This window comes from Sciurus vulgaris (assembly GCF_902686455.1).
Source record: "Sciurus vulgaris genome assembly, chromosome: 1".
Classification (NCBI taxonomy): domain Eukaryota; kingdom Metazoa; phylum Chordata; class Mammalia; order Rodentia; family Sciuridae; genus Sciurus; species Sciurus vulgaris.
In genome coordinates, this window is record NC_136461.1 from 174,112,238 (window position 1) to 174,130,718 (window position 18,481).

General features: G+C 40.0%; 1 protein-coding gene across 1 annotated transcript in view; it reads left to right on the plus strand.

Moving 5' to 3' along the window:
- The window catches only part of LOC306653220 (intermembrane lipid transfer protein VPS13B-like), a gene marked incomplete at its 5' end in the record, with an annotated part of 899,457 nt that overhangs the window by 860,682 nt on the left and 20,294 nt on the right, over positions 1-18,481 (plus strand). The window contains 2 exon segments of the mRNA XM_079126163.1: positions 12,665-12,783; positions 16,166-16,971. Of these exon segments, the coding sequence (XP_078982289.1) occupies positions 12,665-12,783; positions 16,166-16,971 (925 nt within the window).

An 18,481-nucleotide genomic window follows, 5' to 3' on the forward strand; every position in this document is an offset into this window, starting at 1 on the left:
CTTGTTGGTTTTTAATTTTAAATGCAGCTTTCTAAATGCTGGACTTGTCTCTATGTAGGGGTGTTTATGTATCCGTTTTTACATCCTTATCTGACTTAAATTCTTAAATACAAATATGTATCTCCAAAATATACTATGCAACTATTCACCAGGGGGAGCACGTGGAAAAAATCAAGTCATCTTGGATCTAACACAGGTCAAAAGTGAGGCACAATTATTAGACTTCTTTATTTAGAAGTAAATTCATTTTCCACATTTTAGGATGATCAAAATACCAACCCTAGGTTAATTCCCTTTTTTGAAAATTTACCAATTTAAAAATGTACATTTTTATACTAGTAAACCTCAGCAAATGTAAGTATAGTTTTTAAAAACCTGAGCAGGGAAAATGTCCTGATTTGTTTGTCAGACTCTGAATGTGAGTGGTATTTTGTTGAAAATAGCATATGAATTTGTTATTTTCTTTCTGCTGTACTTGAAACCTAATATTTGTAAGTGTATGATTCAGTGGTGTTAAATACATTTACAATGTTGTACAAGCATCACCACTATGTCTAAAACTTTTTTTATCATTCCAAACAAACTCTGTGCCCATTCAATAATAACTCGGTATGCCTCCTTCCCCCCAACTCCCAGTAACCTCTATTCGACTTTCTTGTCTCTATGAATTTGCCTACTCTCAGTACCTCAGACAAGGGGAATCATAAACTATTTGTCCCTCTGTATCCAGTTTATTCCCTTATTTTCTTAAAGGCTCATTCATATTATAGCATGTATCAGAACTTCATTCCTTTTTATGACTGAACAATTTTGTGCTATACTTTTTGAGTTCTTTCACATTTGTTAGTTCATTTGGTCTTCACAACAAGCTTATGAAGTAGATCCTTTTGTAATGGTTATAATATCCATGTTAAAGTTATAAATATATTTGTAGTTATAATGGCTTATTTAATAATCACATACTCTACAACAGTCATTGTGCTAATAAGCACTTTTGCTGTTATTTAAGTTTTACAGCAGCCATACAAGTTAGGGCTTGTTGCAGAAATAGAAAATGAGACCTGTAAAAGTAGCACATTCTAATTCCCATTCCTTACAAGATGAGAACCTGGGATTTTATCCAGATTTCCTGGCTCCAAAGTCCATGCTGTGAAACACTGTGCCACATGTGCTACTTCTTTACTTGGAATTCCTTGATTCCTCTTGCCCAGCCCTGCAGGCACATTCTTTCTCATTTCAAGATTCTCCTAAAGCCTCTGTGCAGCCTCCTTCCTCACCCTCTGCAACCCCTCTATATGCTCCTCTAGCAAGTATAGCATTTAATTGCACTTATTTCTTTAAATGATTTCTTACTACATCAAGAATCCTGGCAGTTAGGTAATACCTTATGCATTCCTAGCCCACAGCAGAGAACCCATCAACACAGGAAGATCTTAAAAATCAACAGAATAAATGAATGTCTGAATGAATGAACTGAATGAGAAAATGAGACATTGTATGAAGAAGGCCAAGAGGGTACCAGGTGCAATCTAGGGAAACTCCAACTGCAAATAGAAAGCAGTGAAAGAAAGGAGGAAAAGGAGACAAGTGGTAGGAAGAGAACCTGGGTGGAGTGACAGGAAAGCATCCAGAGGAGAACAGTGACAGGGTGGAAAGTCCTAGAGGAAGGCCAAGTAAGATAATGATGAGAAATTATAAGTTCAGAGTGAGCAGAAGTGAGGGAATAGAAGAGCAGATGCGTGTTGTTTTCTCAAAGAGTGTGGCATAAGAAAATGAGATCAGTGGGGAGAAAGTACTACACACTGTGGGAGAGAAGCCAAGCAAGGAGAGTGGAAAATATGAGCAAGGATGTGCCCAGAGACACAGGTCCAAGGCACAGGCAAAGTAGTTGAACTGGACTAGAAAGACCACTCTGTTTCTCCAGCAGGGGAAAGGGGCAAGGATGAGCACAGATGCAGATAGAAACGTGAAGGGATGGGGCCAGGAAATTAGTTGAATTGGTTCTCAGTGACTTAAGTTTATTTGTGAAGTTGGAGTGAATGATCTGCCAAGAGAGAGGGAAAGAAGAAGAGGTGTGGGGAGAGCAGTAGCTGTGGAAACAGATGAAGGATCTGGCCAGGGACAAACAAAAGAATGACTGAGCAGCCGGCAGGGCCCCACTCACTGGACACCTGCACTTGCAGCAGCCAGGGGCGTGCGTTCCATCCAGCAGTGCTCATTTGATGAACACTGAAAATTTGTGGAGTCTCTGCAGCTCCTGGAGATGTTCCCAGTCTTGTTAATTCACAAAGTGAGTATTGTAAGCTTCTCAAGGGTTCCTAAATTCCCCTGCATTGGTTTGAAGAGTTTTGAAATCTTGCTCATATATGACTTGGAAATTCTTTACGATAGGCATTCTGCCTGCCAAACTATATTTTGGGCGCTCCTATTCACTCTAAATTTCCTCAAACCTTTGTAGTCAGGGATACTTCAAAGCTCAGGGGAGGTGCTTTTTCCAACACCCTGATCATCCGTGGTCAGCAAAGGCTCAGGTTCCATTTTCCCATTGATCTTTCAGGAGCTGTGTGCCATATGTCCTACAGACCATGGTGCACTTCCTCCTCTGGACATGCTTCAGACCCTCACCGACATATTCTCCATAATACCCCAGGCATATAAATCACTGGGGAAAGAAGGAGCTGTGTCCCTGATGAAAGAGCAGCCCTTGGGAGGAGTGGGTTTGTCTTCTCAGGACCTCCCCTCAGCCCTTGGTCTGAGAGAAGTGATGTGAGTTTCAAAGCTGGCCTAAACAAGCACAAGTGAAACACCAAAGATCTCCATTATGCCTCTAGGAAGAAACTCTGTTAGGTTTCATTAGCCCTACTTATGTCCCTGGGCTCAGTTTTGTAAATAAGACAATCTCATATTGTACGATTTTAAATGTAGTGTGTGAAAGAATGTGCACAAACAGGTTTATAATCTCACAAACAAGTATTCTTTGTACCAAGAGTTATCAAGAAGACCTCACAGCAGGCAGGCCACAAAATCCAGATTATGAAGTTGGTCTGGGCTTTCTGGAGTTGTGTCCTTGGCTCACACCTGGTTAGAAGACATCTTGTGGTTATTCAGCCAGAGGTCCCAAAGTGACAGCTGATTATCATGTGACAGTGGGTGGTAACCTGACTTTAGGAGGGGGAACCTTTAGGCTCTCGATAAATTAATAAAGACCTAAGAAACAAGTTTATACTGATCCTTTATACTGATCCTGTCAGCAAAATAGGTTAAAATTCTGTCATGGTATATGGAATTTCAATATCTAATAGAAACATTATTTTTGACAGTTAGGAAACATTACTTTAAAAAACCAAAACAAAGCACAAAGAGAGCACATAGAAGTTTCTGCTTAACAAAAACATTGTAAAGCTTGCTTTATTCGTTCAGTCAACAAGTAGTTACTGAGATTCTAATATGAGCCAGACATTAAATTGAACTACATAAAATGTACTGAACAAAAAAAAAAAAAAAAGAAAAAAAAAGAAAAAAAACGCAGCCCTTGCCCCCAGGGAGTTTATATGTGGAAAAGGTAGATAATAAGGAAGTAATCACGTGGAGAGTTGTATTATTATAAACTCTGGTGGGAGCAATGAGGGAAGGGAGTAGGTGTGCTGTAGGAGAGCACAGTAGGCCAGTCTGAGGGGCCATGGAACATGTCTCTGTGAGGGACTCTTCATCTATGCCTTCAAGGATGCAAGGCATGAACTTATGAAAAGTAATTTATGTACCCCTGAAGAATGAGCAAAGTAGAATGCTCAGTTTGAAATACCCTCCCCACTTCCAAATTATTCCTTTGCAGGTGAATTTCCTTCTAAAAGGATCAGGTGAATTCTCATGATCTTTGGCTCTTAACAGAAGTATTTAGTGGGGTCAGTGTCACTGGTTCTTAATCTGTTTGTTTGGGAGGGGAAGAGGCATAGAGTGACAGTTTGTGTTTACATGGCTCTGTGCCATTGAAGTGCTCTCCCACAATCTGTTCTTTGATTTGTTCAAAAAAATTTTATTGAGGGTCTGTCAAGTACCAAACCCTTATTAAGGCATAATTCCTGCCTTTAAGGACTTAACTAAATTCATCCAGTAAAGAACAATAATTTTTATGTTTTTTTACTGATGAGAGGTTTGAGGCTTAAAGAATAATCAGCTAAGCTGGCTTACAACTGAGCAGGATCAGGCTGGCACCTGGCTGTGCTCACAGGTCTCCCAGAGCTATTTCTCTTCTACACCAAACTGAGGTCACTGGTTGTCCTCTGTAGTCCTGCTGACTAAAGATACCGCTACCTGAAAGCTCTTCAAAGCACAGGTTAGAGAACATTTTCTAATTTCTCCTAGAGCGAGAATGTCTGCATGACATCTTATCTCAGAAAGTCCCAGTGTCATAGTCATGGCTTAGTCCAGTGGTGACTATAGGAAACCTTCTTCCTAATCCAACTGAAAACTCTCCCTCAATAGCATCCACTCATTCATCCTTATTTTGCCCTGTAGGGCTTCGTGGGCTGACATCCCTCCCCTTCAGTACAGCCACACTGTAATTTTTGATGGAGGCTTCAACATCTTCCCCAAGTGTACCCTTATCCAGGCCAAACATTTCTGGTTCCTTGAGTCACTCCTTTAGTAAATGTGATTTCCAGACCCATCACCAGTTACCCTTGTCTGAACACACCAGTGTGTTATGTTCCCTTTTAAAAATCTGGCAGCAGGAATTACATGCTATATTCCAAATGTGGTCTAACCAGCTATTACCTCCCTGTGCTTCCATTAATAAAGTAGAAGATTGACTTCGCTTTTTATTAACAAGTTCAGACTGTTGGTTATTATTGAACTTGTGGTCAACCACATCCCCCAGGTCTTTATCGTATGACTTGCTATATAATTGACTTTTTGAACTCAATGACAGGACTTTACATTTATCCCCAATAAATTAAGTCTTGTTGCTATTGGCCTAGTCCAACTTGTTGAAATTACTGTTAAAAAAAATTGTGATGCTGTCATCTAACATATTAAGTATCCATGGTAGCTTTATGTCAGCTATAGATGCGGTGAGCATGCATTTTCCAAGTTCATCCAGTAAATATGTTGAACAGGACAAGTCCAAGGCCTACAGTATACTGTGGAGGATCACTGGAGACTTCCCTCCAGTCAGCCAATAATGCCAAACTATATCATCTAGCCCACAGTTTTTAGAAAATATACCTGTAAGTACTTTTAAACTGTAATGTGCAGGATTTTATCTGTAAGAGTGTCATGAAGTACTTTGTTAAGTTCCTTGGTGAACCAGAACTCAAATGTGTGATCAGTCCATCAAGTAAACATCACACAGCTGTGACCCCAGGCACTGATGCTTAAAGTAACAGGTGATAGTTTTCAGAGATATATCTATCTCCATACAGGAATTTTTACATAGAAAAGCAAAAAAATTGTGGATCCAAGTGAAGATCTGATTTAGAAAATATGTAGTGCAGGTATTTTGACTTCTTGCTTACCTCTCTCACATCCCCCTCACCCCCCATTTCAGGACCAGAAGCAAGCTGGCACCCACTTCTGAATGCTTGCTTAGTCCCCTGATCTAGAGTCTCCTGTGTGCTTTTAGTTTGTTCTGGCTGAGTCAAAACTGTTTCCACAGATATTCAGAGTAAAGATCCTCTAAAATATTTTTCTGAAAGTATACTGAGAGAAAAATTATATCCAGAATATCTACTTTTATCTTTTCATCCCTATCCAACATTTTCTACTTTAATCATCTTAGAAATTCATTTCCCTTTCTTTCCTTTCTGGTAGATCTAATTAATCTCATAGTTCTACCTACTGTCTGTCACCCATCACTCCCAGATGTGTGTGTTTGTGTGTGTGTGTGTGTGTGTGTGTGTGTGTGTGTGTGTGTGTGTCCGTCCCTCATGTCCCTCCTGATCTCCAGTTCTGTGTTCCAGCTACCCACTGAAGATCTAGACCTATAGGCAACTCACACCAATGTGTCTAAAACCAAGATGATCATTTCCCAGACCCCAAGCCATCTTCTCCTAGCATCTCTGCTTCAGTTAATGCCATCACACGTTTCCCAGAACACAAAGCCTTAAGTAATATTGATATAAACTAGTACTGAATACCTGTTTTTTTCTCAAGCACTCCAAAAGTATTGGCATTAGTCCCTGTCATGTCCCTTCAAAGGATGATGCTGTCTGAAACCCCTAGAGGTGATTTTGCACAGTATAACTCAGTCTGGAGTTCAAACTCGGTATGGCCTGGCTTCTAGACTTGGCTTCTCCCTCTTGAATTCCAGTGCCTTCCTTTTTCTTCCTTCCTTCACACATCCAGGAAGTTGCCTGCTTCTGTCAAGGATATATCAGACATGTCTCTGAAATTGGTGCCTCTCTCTGTTTTAGGCCTTTGGTTCATCATCTCCATCTCAGATTTTAGGAAGAGTGACTTAAATGGTGTCTCCATTGTCATCCTCTCTACCCTTAAGTCTGTGTTCATAACTGCTACCAATGCGATTCCTAAAACACAGTCCAGCTCAGGGAAAACTGTCCAGTCTTCTGGACCACTTAAAACAGACCACACATCAATTCCTTAGCACACATGGAAATCTCTTGTTCCCTTTCTTCAAAGACTAAGAATTCTAGCAGTCTTGCTTATCATGGTTTTCCTAGTTGAGAATCTCTTACAAACTACTTACATAGACATATGAGTAGTAGAGTTTTAACTTATTCCTTCCCAAAATAAGAGGTAGAGTTTTGGTTTTGTTGTATTATGCCACTAAAGCTTGAAGATGCAAAAGTAGGAAATGATCATCTTTTATCATTTTTAAGACTAAATTGAATTCCATGAGGGGAGAAAATGATCTTTACAAAAGCAGTTGGATGAATAATTTTGGTTGTGGAAAGGTAGCTAGAAAAGACTGGAGGTAAGAAAAAGAGATGGCTACACTCTCATTCTTTCTAAGAAAGGGAGTGAAAATTTGAGGTGGGGCAGAATGAGTCAGGTTGAAACAGAGGGAAAAGGCCCAGCCAAGATGGACCAATAATAGGAATTGAAGGCCAGTTGAAGAGAGAATTCATGAAAACTGAAGGAGGGGGATAGTTTAAGGATTTTAATAACAGGGATAGCTATTATTTAAGTTTAACTTGGCTGCAGTGTTAGCCCCATATCTTCTGCACATAGAGCCTATTGGGAATGCCAGGAGGGGTGAGTGTGGAAGATAGACTTTCCAGAATATTTTCCATTATTTTCTATCACTGCATAACTTTTTGACTTAGTAAAATTAAATTGGCATAATTTTTTAATTGTCTTAAATATAAATTTAAGAAAAATCATTTTAGGAAAGATAACTGAGCACATAGAAAAGCACAAGTTTTGTAATTACAGTAATAGATGATATACTAAGAGGAGGGCAGGACCTAGGCCTTGAATGATATTCTTATACCCACATTAGGTAAGATAGAGCTTTACTGATCAGAGCTCTCTAACACAGATTCAAATAGCAAAGCTCAGAGCATCCCCAGGTCTGTTTTGTGGTTAAAGCAGCAAGTATGTTAGTATATGTTGCCCAGAACCTTTCCCCACCCCACATACCAGTAGTGAAAAGTGATGAAAGTAAATATGATGTCCTGGTTCAGGACTGGCTAGGTTGCTCCATGGTAATGAACAACCCCCCAAAAAACATCCTCTTGACCATCATTCATTTAGTTCATTCTTTCCCACATATAAAACAAATAAATGTCCACTCTCCGAAGATTCTAGGCATCACACTTGAAGTTCAGTACTTCTGAGTGGTGCTCAGTTTGGATGTGATTCCTTTTGATCTACAGACATCTGAACTGATCTGCCACACCCTTCTGTTTCTTAGCACAAAATAACAGTAACAACCTGTCCAGTTTGAAACCAGGAAGAATGAGACATAGCAATTCTGAAATGTTTCCAGGTATATTTTTGGGTAGGGCTTATACCCTGGAAGCAAGAAACCGCCTTTGACAGCCCTGATTTCTACTCTGGAGAGCACTCTTACCACTGTTGTTCAGGTTCCTGGATCCACTCTCTAGGAGTATCTTCCTGGGCCATGTGAAGCTTGTCTTCAGCCTCAGGTAATCACAGTGTCTTATCAATCTAGGTTCATGAGTATACTGGATCATAGTGATCTCTCAGAAATTCAGTATACTCCTTACCTGTCTGATTCTTTAGAATTCCATTTTCTAGTTACCATATCCCTTGACCTAAGACATTTTTCTTTGCTATCTTGCTTCATTACCTCTTTATGAATTTAAGAGAGCTTCTATGGGAAAATTATACCCTTAATCTGAATTCATTTGTCAGTTTAACATTTAAAAAGTTTTAGTAGTGAGTGTGATGCCTATGATCTGTCCTAATGCTGAATGTTAATCTACCTTCACGTTCAAGGACTTTCTGATTTTATTTGTTGTGTTTGGGGTTTTCCCTTCATCTGTTTGAGCTAGTATGACAAAATACCATAGACTGCATAGCTTATAAACAACAGAGATTATTTCTCTGTTGTTCTCTCTGTTTATGTTCTAGAGTTTAGGAAGCCCAAGATTAAGGTACATGCAGAATTGGTATCTGATGAGGCCTCGCTTCTTGTTCATAGATAGCCGTCTTTTCACTGTAACCTCACATGGTAGGAGGGAGGGGTTTTCTTGGGCCTCCTTTATAAGGGCACCGATCCCTGCCTAATAGTGTGATCTGTAGGGGATATTAGGATTTCCATATATGAATATAAAAGGAACACATTCAGACCATAGCAGGTTTAAAACATTTCTAACTTTGTAAGACCTAGAATTTCTGGAATTTCACTATTCTCTTTCATTTGTTTGCAACCTGGCCAATTCTGTCCTGAGCTCATCTCTTTGTGATTACATTGCTAGAGAGCCAACAGCAGCCAACCCATACTACTGAACCTCATTTTCTAGAGCTACAAATTTATTAGGTTTATGACTCATATCCCCAGTATCCTCAGGCAACAGTTTTACTAAATACTTTGACATTTCAAAATGAGGATCCCCATTTTTGTAACTTTCAATGTCTAGTTTTACTGTCTGAACACTAATCCAGGGCACCATATTTTTGGTTTTTGCTAGAACCCTATTTCTGTTACAAGTATCTACATTAGTATATAAACCAGATTATGTTGCCTTTTGTAATCCTGAGTTTATTTCTTGTCACACTACATGCCAGTATTTGTCATTAAGGGGCTCTGTTCTACATGGTCACTCAGGGACGCAGGTTGATAAAAGCTGCATCATCTTGCATCTGCACCATTGTAACAAGTCACCCCAAAACCTAGTGGCTTAAAACGATGATTCTGGGAGTTGACGGAGTTTCCTGCAGTTGAGCCTGGGCTCACACATGTGGCTGCATGCAGCAGGGGAGTGTCTGGAGGAAGTCTCAGCTGCAAACTCCAGGCAGCTTTCTCACCATGTGGTCCTTCCTCCTTAAGGTTAGACCAGCTTCCTTACATGGCAACAGGAAGGCAGACCCCAATAAGCAGACTTTTTCAATTTTATTCTTTGCTGATGTCATGTTAGCCAAAGAAAGTCACAGAACCAAACCCAATGTCAGTATAGGACGGGGCTACACAAAGGCGTAGATACTGAGATATACAACTCATTGATTGTGTAACAGTTTACCACAACTACAAGAGTGTAGGATTCTGCAGGCATTTTCTTTACATTTAGATAGTACTTTAGGCTTTACAGTTTCTATTGCAACTTCCCAAATTATTTATTAGGTAGAAACAGTATATAAACAAATGAGCATAGCTCTGTTCCAGTAAAACTTTATTTTCAGTAACAGGCAGTGGCCTACCACTGATCTGAAACAGAAACCCTGTATTCACTCTTTGCAGCAGGGGGAGAAAGATACCTCTTCTATGCTTTAGTTACAAGTGACATACACATGTCAATGCTACCTTTAGAACATTGGTCAAACTAGTCACCTGGCCAAACCTAACTGCAAGGGGCAAGAAGTACAATTCAGCTCTGCGACTGAAAGGAGAGGGACCTGGACATGGATGGCCACTACAAGTTGTACCTCAGGAACCACCTTCAGATATGTCCAGTCAAATCATCCAAGGACCAGGTACTTGTTTTAAGCACTAAAGAAAAGGGACATAAAACCATTGCTTTCATGGAGCACAGTGTGGTCAGTGCCTAAGAAGGGGAAGCACTTCAGGTACCTCTGCCCTGAGCCAGTTCTCATCTCATTATTTATGCACTCGGATTTTTTGCCACTTGGGCTGTGAGCCGCTTGAGGGTATGACTGTCTTTTCCGGTAACTGATTTTTTGTGGGTACAGTCAGGCCTTTATCAGGGAATGAATGGAATGATTGGATGACCAAACCATCAGACCAAAGCAAAGATTTCCTTTAAATTTCTAGAGTCAAGGTCAGAGGTGCCTAATTTCTGTATCTCTTAGGTACCTAGTTTCCTAATCACTATAGCTGTACTATGCAAAGCCTTAAGGTTGTGAGTTGTTGCTCTGTTGTGGGAAAGAAGACAAGGAGAGAAGCCATGTGTTAAAGTTTGTTTCTTCCATTCTCATTGTAGGGAGAAGGGACACCCAGCAAAATCTCTCTCCATAGTCCAGGTTTTTGGCCAGAAGAAAAAAGTACCTTAAAAGCTTAGGCTAATTTGCTTGCGTTTGAGTCCCTCCAGCTGTTAACAGCAATCATCAACTTGCCTTCTCTTTATTATCTTAGGACAGTTAAGTGTTCTTATTTCATAATGGCTGAAGATGATGTTAAAAAGGATGACTTTTATAATTAGGAATGTTTCTCAAAGAATATTCATTTTGTTTTAGATTCATGAGCTGAACCATTTTAATTTCAAATTTTATCATTGTCAAGTTCAGTTCTTACCTAGAACAAACACAGAAAAATCAGGATACAGAATCCTTGGAAACAGGTATTTTTGGGAAATCATTGGAAAATGTGTCTGTAGAGGATATTGATACAACAAATTGACTCATTCTTGCTCTTAAGAAGTTTATAATAGAGTGACTGAGTCAGATACATAAAACAGGTAACTAATATTAAAACAATAAAATTGATGATCAAATGGAAATATGGTTTAACTACTTTAAGAATTAGGGAGGAGGTGTCAAACTGAGGAATGGAATAGAAAGATTAAAGAAGTGCTTTGTGGGCTGGGCACAGTGGCACAGGCCTGTAATCCCAGCAGCTCAGGAGGCTGAGGCAGGAGGATCTCAAGTTCAAAGCCAGCCTCAGCAAAAGTAAGGGGCTAAGCAACTCAGTGAAACCCTATCTCCAAATAAAATACTAAACAGTAATGGGGATGTGGCTCAGTATTCAAGTGCCCTTCAGTTCAATCCCTGACACCCACCCTCTCATAAAAAAAAAAGTGCTTCATGGAATAGGAATTCTTTAAGCTGTATGTGAAAGATACATAGGACTTTGAAAGGAATTATGTGGGGAAAAGTGTATTCTAGGTACCAGGAGTAATGAATGGCAGACAAGGGCCTACGTTTGAGCAATAGCCTGGCAGACCTAGAAGATCTGATAACTCCTGGACTACAGAGAAGGACTATAGGGAAGGGAGGAAGCAGAGATGACATCCAGGATTTCTGAGAGAGGAATCACTACACAAGAAAGAAGCCCAGTCACCTTGAAATTGCTTCCAAGTTTAAATCTGTGGTCTGTGTATACTCTCTCCAGTACTGCTTCCTGTGGGCAGAATAAGAATACGTTCATTACTTGTCAAGCAAGCATCTAGCTTTGTTCCTTCATCCAGGAATTGTCAGTCTTTCTTCTTTTATTTGCTGTCCTAACATTCATAAATGGCCTAGTTTTGAACTAAATTGATACTACAGATCATCAAAACCAACATTCCCAAGCACAAGGAAGTTCTTGCCTCAACCCTCAGGTAATCCTGGCTGTGAACATAATGTTCTTAGAGTTGTTTTTTACATAGTTCTGTTCTGTTTTCGAATATTTATCATTTAGGCAACATTGGCATTTGATGCTGATAGGACATGTGTTCTGCTGGCCTGGTACCTGGCTGCTGAGATAGAACTTTTTTTAGGTCTTTGTTCACGTTCTCATGATAGAAAAAGTAATTTTGACTCTAGGCAAATTGACTTACCTAAAATTCTTCCTGCAAGTTATGTGAGGACCTCAGGGGGCGGAGTTATGAATTGTCTTGTTGGTGTCTTAGGGGATGCTTTTTGTGCCCAACATGGAAGGGCACTCACTCCTGTAGTAGTAAGCGAACACTTACAAGCCTGAAAATGTTTTGTGCATTGCATTTCAAGTCCAGAGTCTTGAGTTTTTTTCCACAGATATTCATATGTGCTCACAAAGCTGGCCCCATGGCTGGGCTCCAGCCCATACAGGGTTATTTGCCAATTCCAAAAAAGCAGAGAATGAAGACACTCCTGCCCCGTCATCCATCATTTTTTTTTCTGTGATCCTTACATCTGTATATTGAAAAATCTGGATTTGATTTTTGTTTTCATTTTAAGTCAGCTGAATAGCCTGTACACATGAATATAAAGAAATATAACCAGGAAGTGTTTGTGGTATTGAATCAGAACTTGAGACATTTGAAGTCACCCATTTCAGTAGTGTTCTTACTTCTTTTTAATCAGATTCTGAATATTCTTTTTGCAGGTTGTGTTCCTCACTGGCTTTGGCTATGTGTACGTGGACGTTGTCCATCAGTGTGGCACAGTCTTCATCACTGTGGCCCCAGAAGGAAAAGCAGGATTGATTTTAACCAACACCAACAGGTAGGCTTCGTAATTTTCCCAGTAGTAAGCCTTCCCATTATAAAGTTGTAAATCTATTATTTACCATTCTTTCTCATCCCCATATACATCCTAAAACTTTGGATTAATTATTGTGTGATCTATAAGTTAGAACTAGTAATTAGCATTCAATCATACCTATACTAGGTAGCAGTATATTATCATTCTTGGATCCCTCTTCCAGTTCTTCTGTGATAAGTTTAACAAACTAATTTACGAACTGAGACATGTATCTCAGAATTATACCACTGTTGTTAGTGTGAAATATAGATTAACATTTCTGTATCCACATGACAACTTAGTAGCCTTAGCAATTAGAGGTGCATCAAATATAAATACACCTCTTAGAGCCACAGTTTTGACCTGAGTGTTGCCATCAGGTTTTAAAAACATGAAATAGGCAAAGAATTAATATCCAAATTTAAAAGAACTCAAGCCAGGAATACTGGTGCACTCCTGTAATCCCAGGGGCTCAGGAGGCTGAGGTGGGAGGATAGTGAGTTCAAAGCCAGCCTCAGCAACTTAACAAGGCCTTTAGTAACTTAACTATCTCTAAATAAAATTTTTTTAAAGGGGAGAGGGGACTGGGGATGTGGCTCAGTGCTTACACACCCTTTAGTTTGATGCCGGGTACCAAAAAAATAAGTAAATAAATCAAAGATCTCATATAATTCAATAGGAATAATATAAAGATAACCCCTCCTTTCAAAAAAAATTAAAGGCCAAAGATATGAACAGAAAATTTGAAATCTGGGAGAAGGAAATATAAGTAATCAAAGGAATGGAAACTTAAATAAGATATTATTTATCAAATTAACAATGGTGATCCAATGATAATTTGTGCCATTTCCTGGAAAGCACTCCAGCAATATATATTGAGAGTTTTAAAATCCCTTTGTCTTAGAAATTGCACTTTTAAGAGTTAAGGAAATAAAGAAAGGAAAAGATAAGCAGAGAGATGTTTATTATATTGCTAAACATAATGGCCAGATAGGGTACAAATGCCCATCAGTAGGAAAAAGGTGATACATAAATGTACCACAAATGGTATATCACAAAAAACAGAAAATACATATAATATAACCTAAAGTAAAGCAAGCTGAATATAATATTGAATATATTAATATCCTGGTTATGTATTATCTGTACTTATGTGTTATCTGTCCATATAGACACACAAATATATATTATACACATACATATATTTTCATATATTTTACGTAGATATATAAAATTTCTAGAAATAAAGATTGAAATAAGACTGAAAAAGAAATAATCAAAATTGTTAATAGATGGGTGTGGGGTTGTGTTTATTTAGTAACTTCTTTATTTTGAGTTTCTGTAATAGCATTTATTCATTTTATCATCATAAAATTATTTTAATTAGAATGTAAGGTTAACTTTAACTTGCACACTTTCATATAAGCCCTTTATAAAAAAAGTTCTGTGCTTCTCATGTATGGCTAAGAACTCATTAGTTTAGGTGCTGCTAATTTGAATTTATAGCATTTCAAACAATATTATAATTGTTTATAATAATTAAAATTAAATATTAAATTAAAATATTAAATCAGCTTATTTGCCTGAAAGGGTTTGTAAAAAAAATTTTTAATTATATAGCCCAAATTTCAAGCCTACACAACAATTTCAGAAACATTTTGTCTAGGGCATAAATACTAATGACAATAACTACAACCCATACGTTTGGAGGTAGAAATAAGAACAGTCCAATTATCTACTTACACTTCCTTGATTCATTTATTCAACAAATATTTTTTAAGTGCTTCCTGGATGACAGTTGCTGTTCTGGGGTTAGGGATCATCAATGAATAAAAAGACTGAAACTCCTGCATTTGAGATTGTATTCTCTTGGTCTAGAATGGGGGATGTACACAGAATAAATACAACATGTTAATAGGTTTATAGGCCCTTCCTGCCTATAGTCTTTTATCACCTCCTAGTTGATGCATTTGAATTATTAATCCACCAAATGGACTAATCCTCTGATAAGGCCAAAGCCCTAAGGATCCGACCATTGCCTAAAGCCTCTTTTGCCGCATTGGGGATCAATTTGGGGGAGAGATTCCAGATCCAAGCTGTAACATCCAGCATGTCTTGAAACTTTTTGGTCTGAACAGCTGGTAAGATGACTAAAATGGGAAAGACTGTGTATAGGGTGAGGGATAAGATCAAAAGTTAGATTTCAGATAGGGCAAGTTGAATATCACTCAGTCATCTAAATAACTGTATGAATAGGCAATTAGATACACAGGATTGGAGTTTCAGGGGCAGTTCTTAGCAGCAGCGTATGAGTAGTGTTTGAAGTCATTAGAGTGACCAAGTCATGAGCTCCCCAAGGAGGTCAGTGGGGGTGGGGAAGAGAAGAGGATTGTGGGCTGAGTCTTGAATACCATCACTTTAAGAGAACTGGGGAAAGATTTTCACAGCTGACTGAGGAGAGTGAACAGAGAGGGAGAAGATCCAAGAGAACACATGTAAAGAAAGTGTTCCTAGGAGGAGGGAGTTGCCAATAATGCCAGATGCCATTAGTAACTTGCATAAGCAAAAACCTGAAAGTCCATCATTTGCTTTAGCCAAATGGAAGTCACTAGTGACCTTGACAAAGTTGTTTTGTGGGAGCAAAAGCCTGTCTGTAGGGAGCTTTAGAGAGAAGGGAAGGAGGGGAATAGGAGAGAATTCCTGTAGGAAACTCTCCGGAGTTTTTATATAAAGGGGTCATAAAAGTGAGTGATTGAGGTGTTTTCTAAGAGAAATAACCACACATTATGGGCTGCTAGTAAGGAGGAAAAGATGTTGTAGGACAGAGTTGCATCACTCGAGTGATGGTCTTGAGCAGGTGAGTGCAGAGGGCCATGCTGCCCTTGAAGGGTCCAGAAGGTGCACAGGTGGTTCCCCTCCAGAAAGGGGACACAGGGAGGGCAGAGCGTTTGCAGGGGCAGTTGGAGGCAGGCTTCATGCTGAGCTCTCTTCTGCTAGCCTCATATTTTCAACTTAAGGGGTCTTATTATTTTATTAATCTTTGTGCCTTGTGATCATCATGACAGAGAATTAGTGCACAAAAACTAGAGGGATTTGGGAGTAAAAGTCTGGTGTTGATAAGGGAAACACACACAGAAACATGACGGGAACTTGTAATAATCCCATTGGGAACATTTCCCAATACTGTTCAACTGTGGCTGGCTCTGTCCAGACACGATGTACTAAAAGTTGAGTTCTTATTTGTTTCTTATGAGAATCTGATGTCCCATCAGGAGGTGTTTAATAAGGCACTGTCATTAAAAAAGAAATACTAAGAAAGAAAGGGAGGCTGATGTCCTTTTCCCTTTCTCCCTTTCTCCTCTAGAACTCTGGAGAAGACCATTGCCTTTAGAGTGTTCATCACCCAGTTGAGCCTGGCAGTGTCTGATGACCTCACCCACCACAGAGCATCATCTGAACTGCTGAGGCTCACACTGGACAATGTTTTCCTGCACATGGCCCCCGTGGCTGGCGTCCTTCCGGGGGAGGAACCTGCTGCCGCTCTCTTCCAGCTTCACTGTGTGGAGGTGTACTGTGGGGACCTGCAATTGGATAACCAGCTCTATAACAAGTCCAATTTCCACTTTGCTGTCTTGGTCTGCCAGGGAGAAAAAACAGAGCCTACTCAGTTTTCCAAAGGTCAGAGTCTCCTTGCCTCCAGCAGAGATCTGGAAGAATACAAGGAGAACTGTTTTATCAAGCTTCGAGTCACCTTAACTGAGGGCAGGAGTGTCCCACTGGATGTTAATGAGTTCAGTTTTGAACTGAAACCTGCCCGATTATATGTGGAAGACACATTTGTGTACTACATCAAAACTTTGTTTGACACTTACCTCCCTCACAGCAGGCTGGCTCGTCACCCCCCACAGCTTTCTGGGGGAAAGCAGGTGCTACCTGTGCAGGTGAGACAGCATGCCAGGGCCTTGGTGAATCCTGTGAAGCTACGGAGATTGGTGATCCAGCCAGTGAATCTGCTCGTCAGCATCCACGCATCTCTCAAGCTGTACATAGCCTCTGACCACACTCCGCTCTCCTTCTCAGTGTTTGAAAGAGGACCCATCTTCACCACTGCAAGGCAGCTCGTGCATGCCCTGGCAATGCACTATGCTGCTGGGGCCCTCTTTAGAGCAGGTGAGGACACAGCTAAGGGTCAGTGACAAGAATAATGACATGCTCTGGGGTAGTGGCTGAGCCATCAGTGAAAGGTGGTTCACAAGGGCAATTAAAACCACATCCAGATCTAGACTCTGCTGCTGTTAGACTTAAGGTCTTGGGAAAGTTATTGAACCTCCCCAAGTCTCGCATCCTCATCTATAAAGTGGGTTTTAAGATTTTTTTTTTTAAGACCAGATGAAAGTATATGAAGTACCCAACATTTGGTTTGGTACTTAATGAACTCTTAAGCAATAGTGACTATAATATTTTAGCTGTTATATGATGTAGACTTTAATTCAATTTAGCAAACACTTTTTTAGCACCTGCAAGCACAAAACCCTGTCTTAACACACTAATGCAACCAGGAAAACTAGCCCAGGCCCTTTGTTCATAGACCAAAAAGAAATCCAGTTCTAGATGGTTAGTTTTCTTCATTTCTATTCATGAATAGCTTGAGGTGAGAAATTCAGAGAATTTCTGTGCTTCTAAAATTCACAAAGAGCCCTCTGCCTGCCCTGTGCCTCACTGCCTGTCAGGACAGCTTGCAAAGAGAAAGCTATCAGTGTCTCAGCCTCTCCACAGACCCAACTCCAAAAAGGAAGAATGGCCCTTGCTCATCCTGATTGCCCTGTGGCGCCAGGCAGGTGGCCTCCTGTAGGCCAGAGGTTGCTGTTTCTCAGTGAGAGAGGGCCTTTTCAGTCTGACTGGAAAAGTTTGCAAGGGGTGGTTTAATATGTGTACAAAATCTTATATGGGCAGTACTGTGCACCAAAGATTGAGTGTTGGGAACCATGTGGTCTCAGAATACTTTACAGTAATCAGCATGAGCCTGTGTTCCTGAGCCAAGTTCACTCTAAAGCAGTTTGTTTGATAGTCTGGCTCCTCTTGGTCCCAGGAATTCAAGCAGAGCACCACCCCAGGTCGGCCTCATCAGTCCTCTCCAGGAAAGAACATGGAAGTCTGACTTTATGAAAGTGACAAAGGAGAGAACATCTGCCCTGTCCTCTTTGAGACCATGTACTTGGTAAATGCATTCCCATGGAAGATTCAGATTGTAGCAATAAATGGCCCGTGTTATCGCTGGTGAGATGCCAGTAACTGGCCATGTTGGTAAGATTACATTTCCCCCACAATGCAAGTCATAGAGTTAACAGGCCTATCCAGACTCTTATAAAGGAAAATGACAAGATCAGGGAGAGGGCCCTGCCAGACCTGTTGTTTTGAGAGCTTGCACAACAATGGAGAAAATGTTTTCCTCTTGCTAAGAAGTCATTTAAAAATAAGCAGTTAACATTTTCAATTTAATAGATGGGTATATTTACAAACCATTCCAGAAAACATACCCTTTCAGGCAACTTTGCTTTTAACATGAGAAGCAGACATGTAGGTTAGTAAGCTCTGATCTGAGGCCAGGGGAGGAGTAAGGCTCTGTGTGGTCACTGGGTGATGCCAAGGTGCAGGAAGCACCCATCTGTTAATGAGCTGG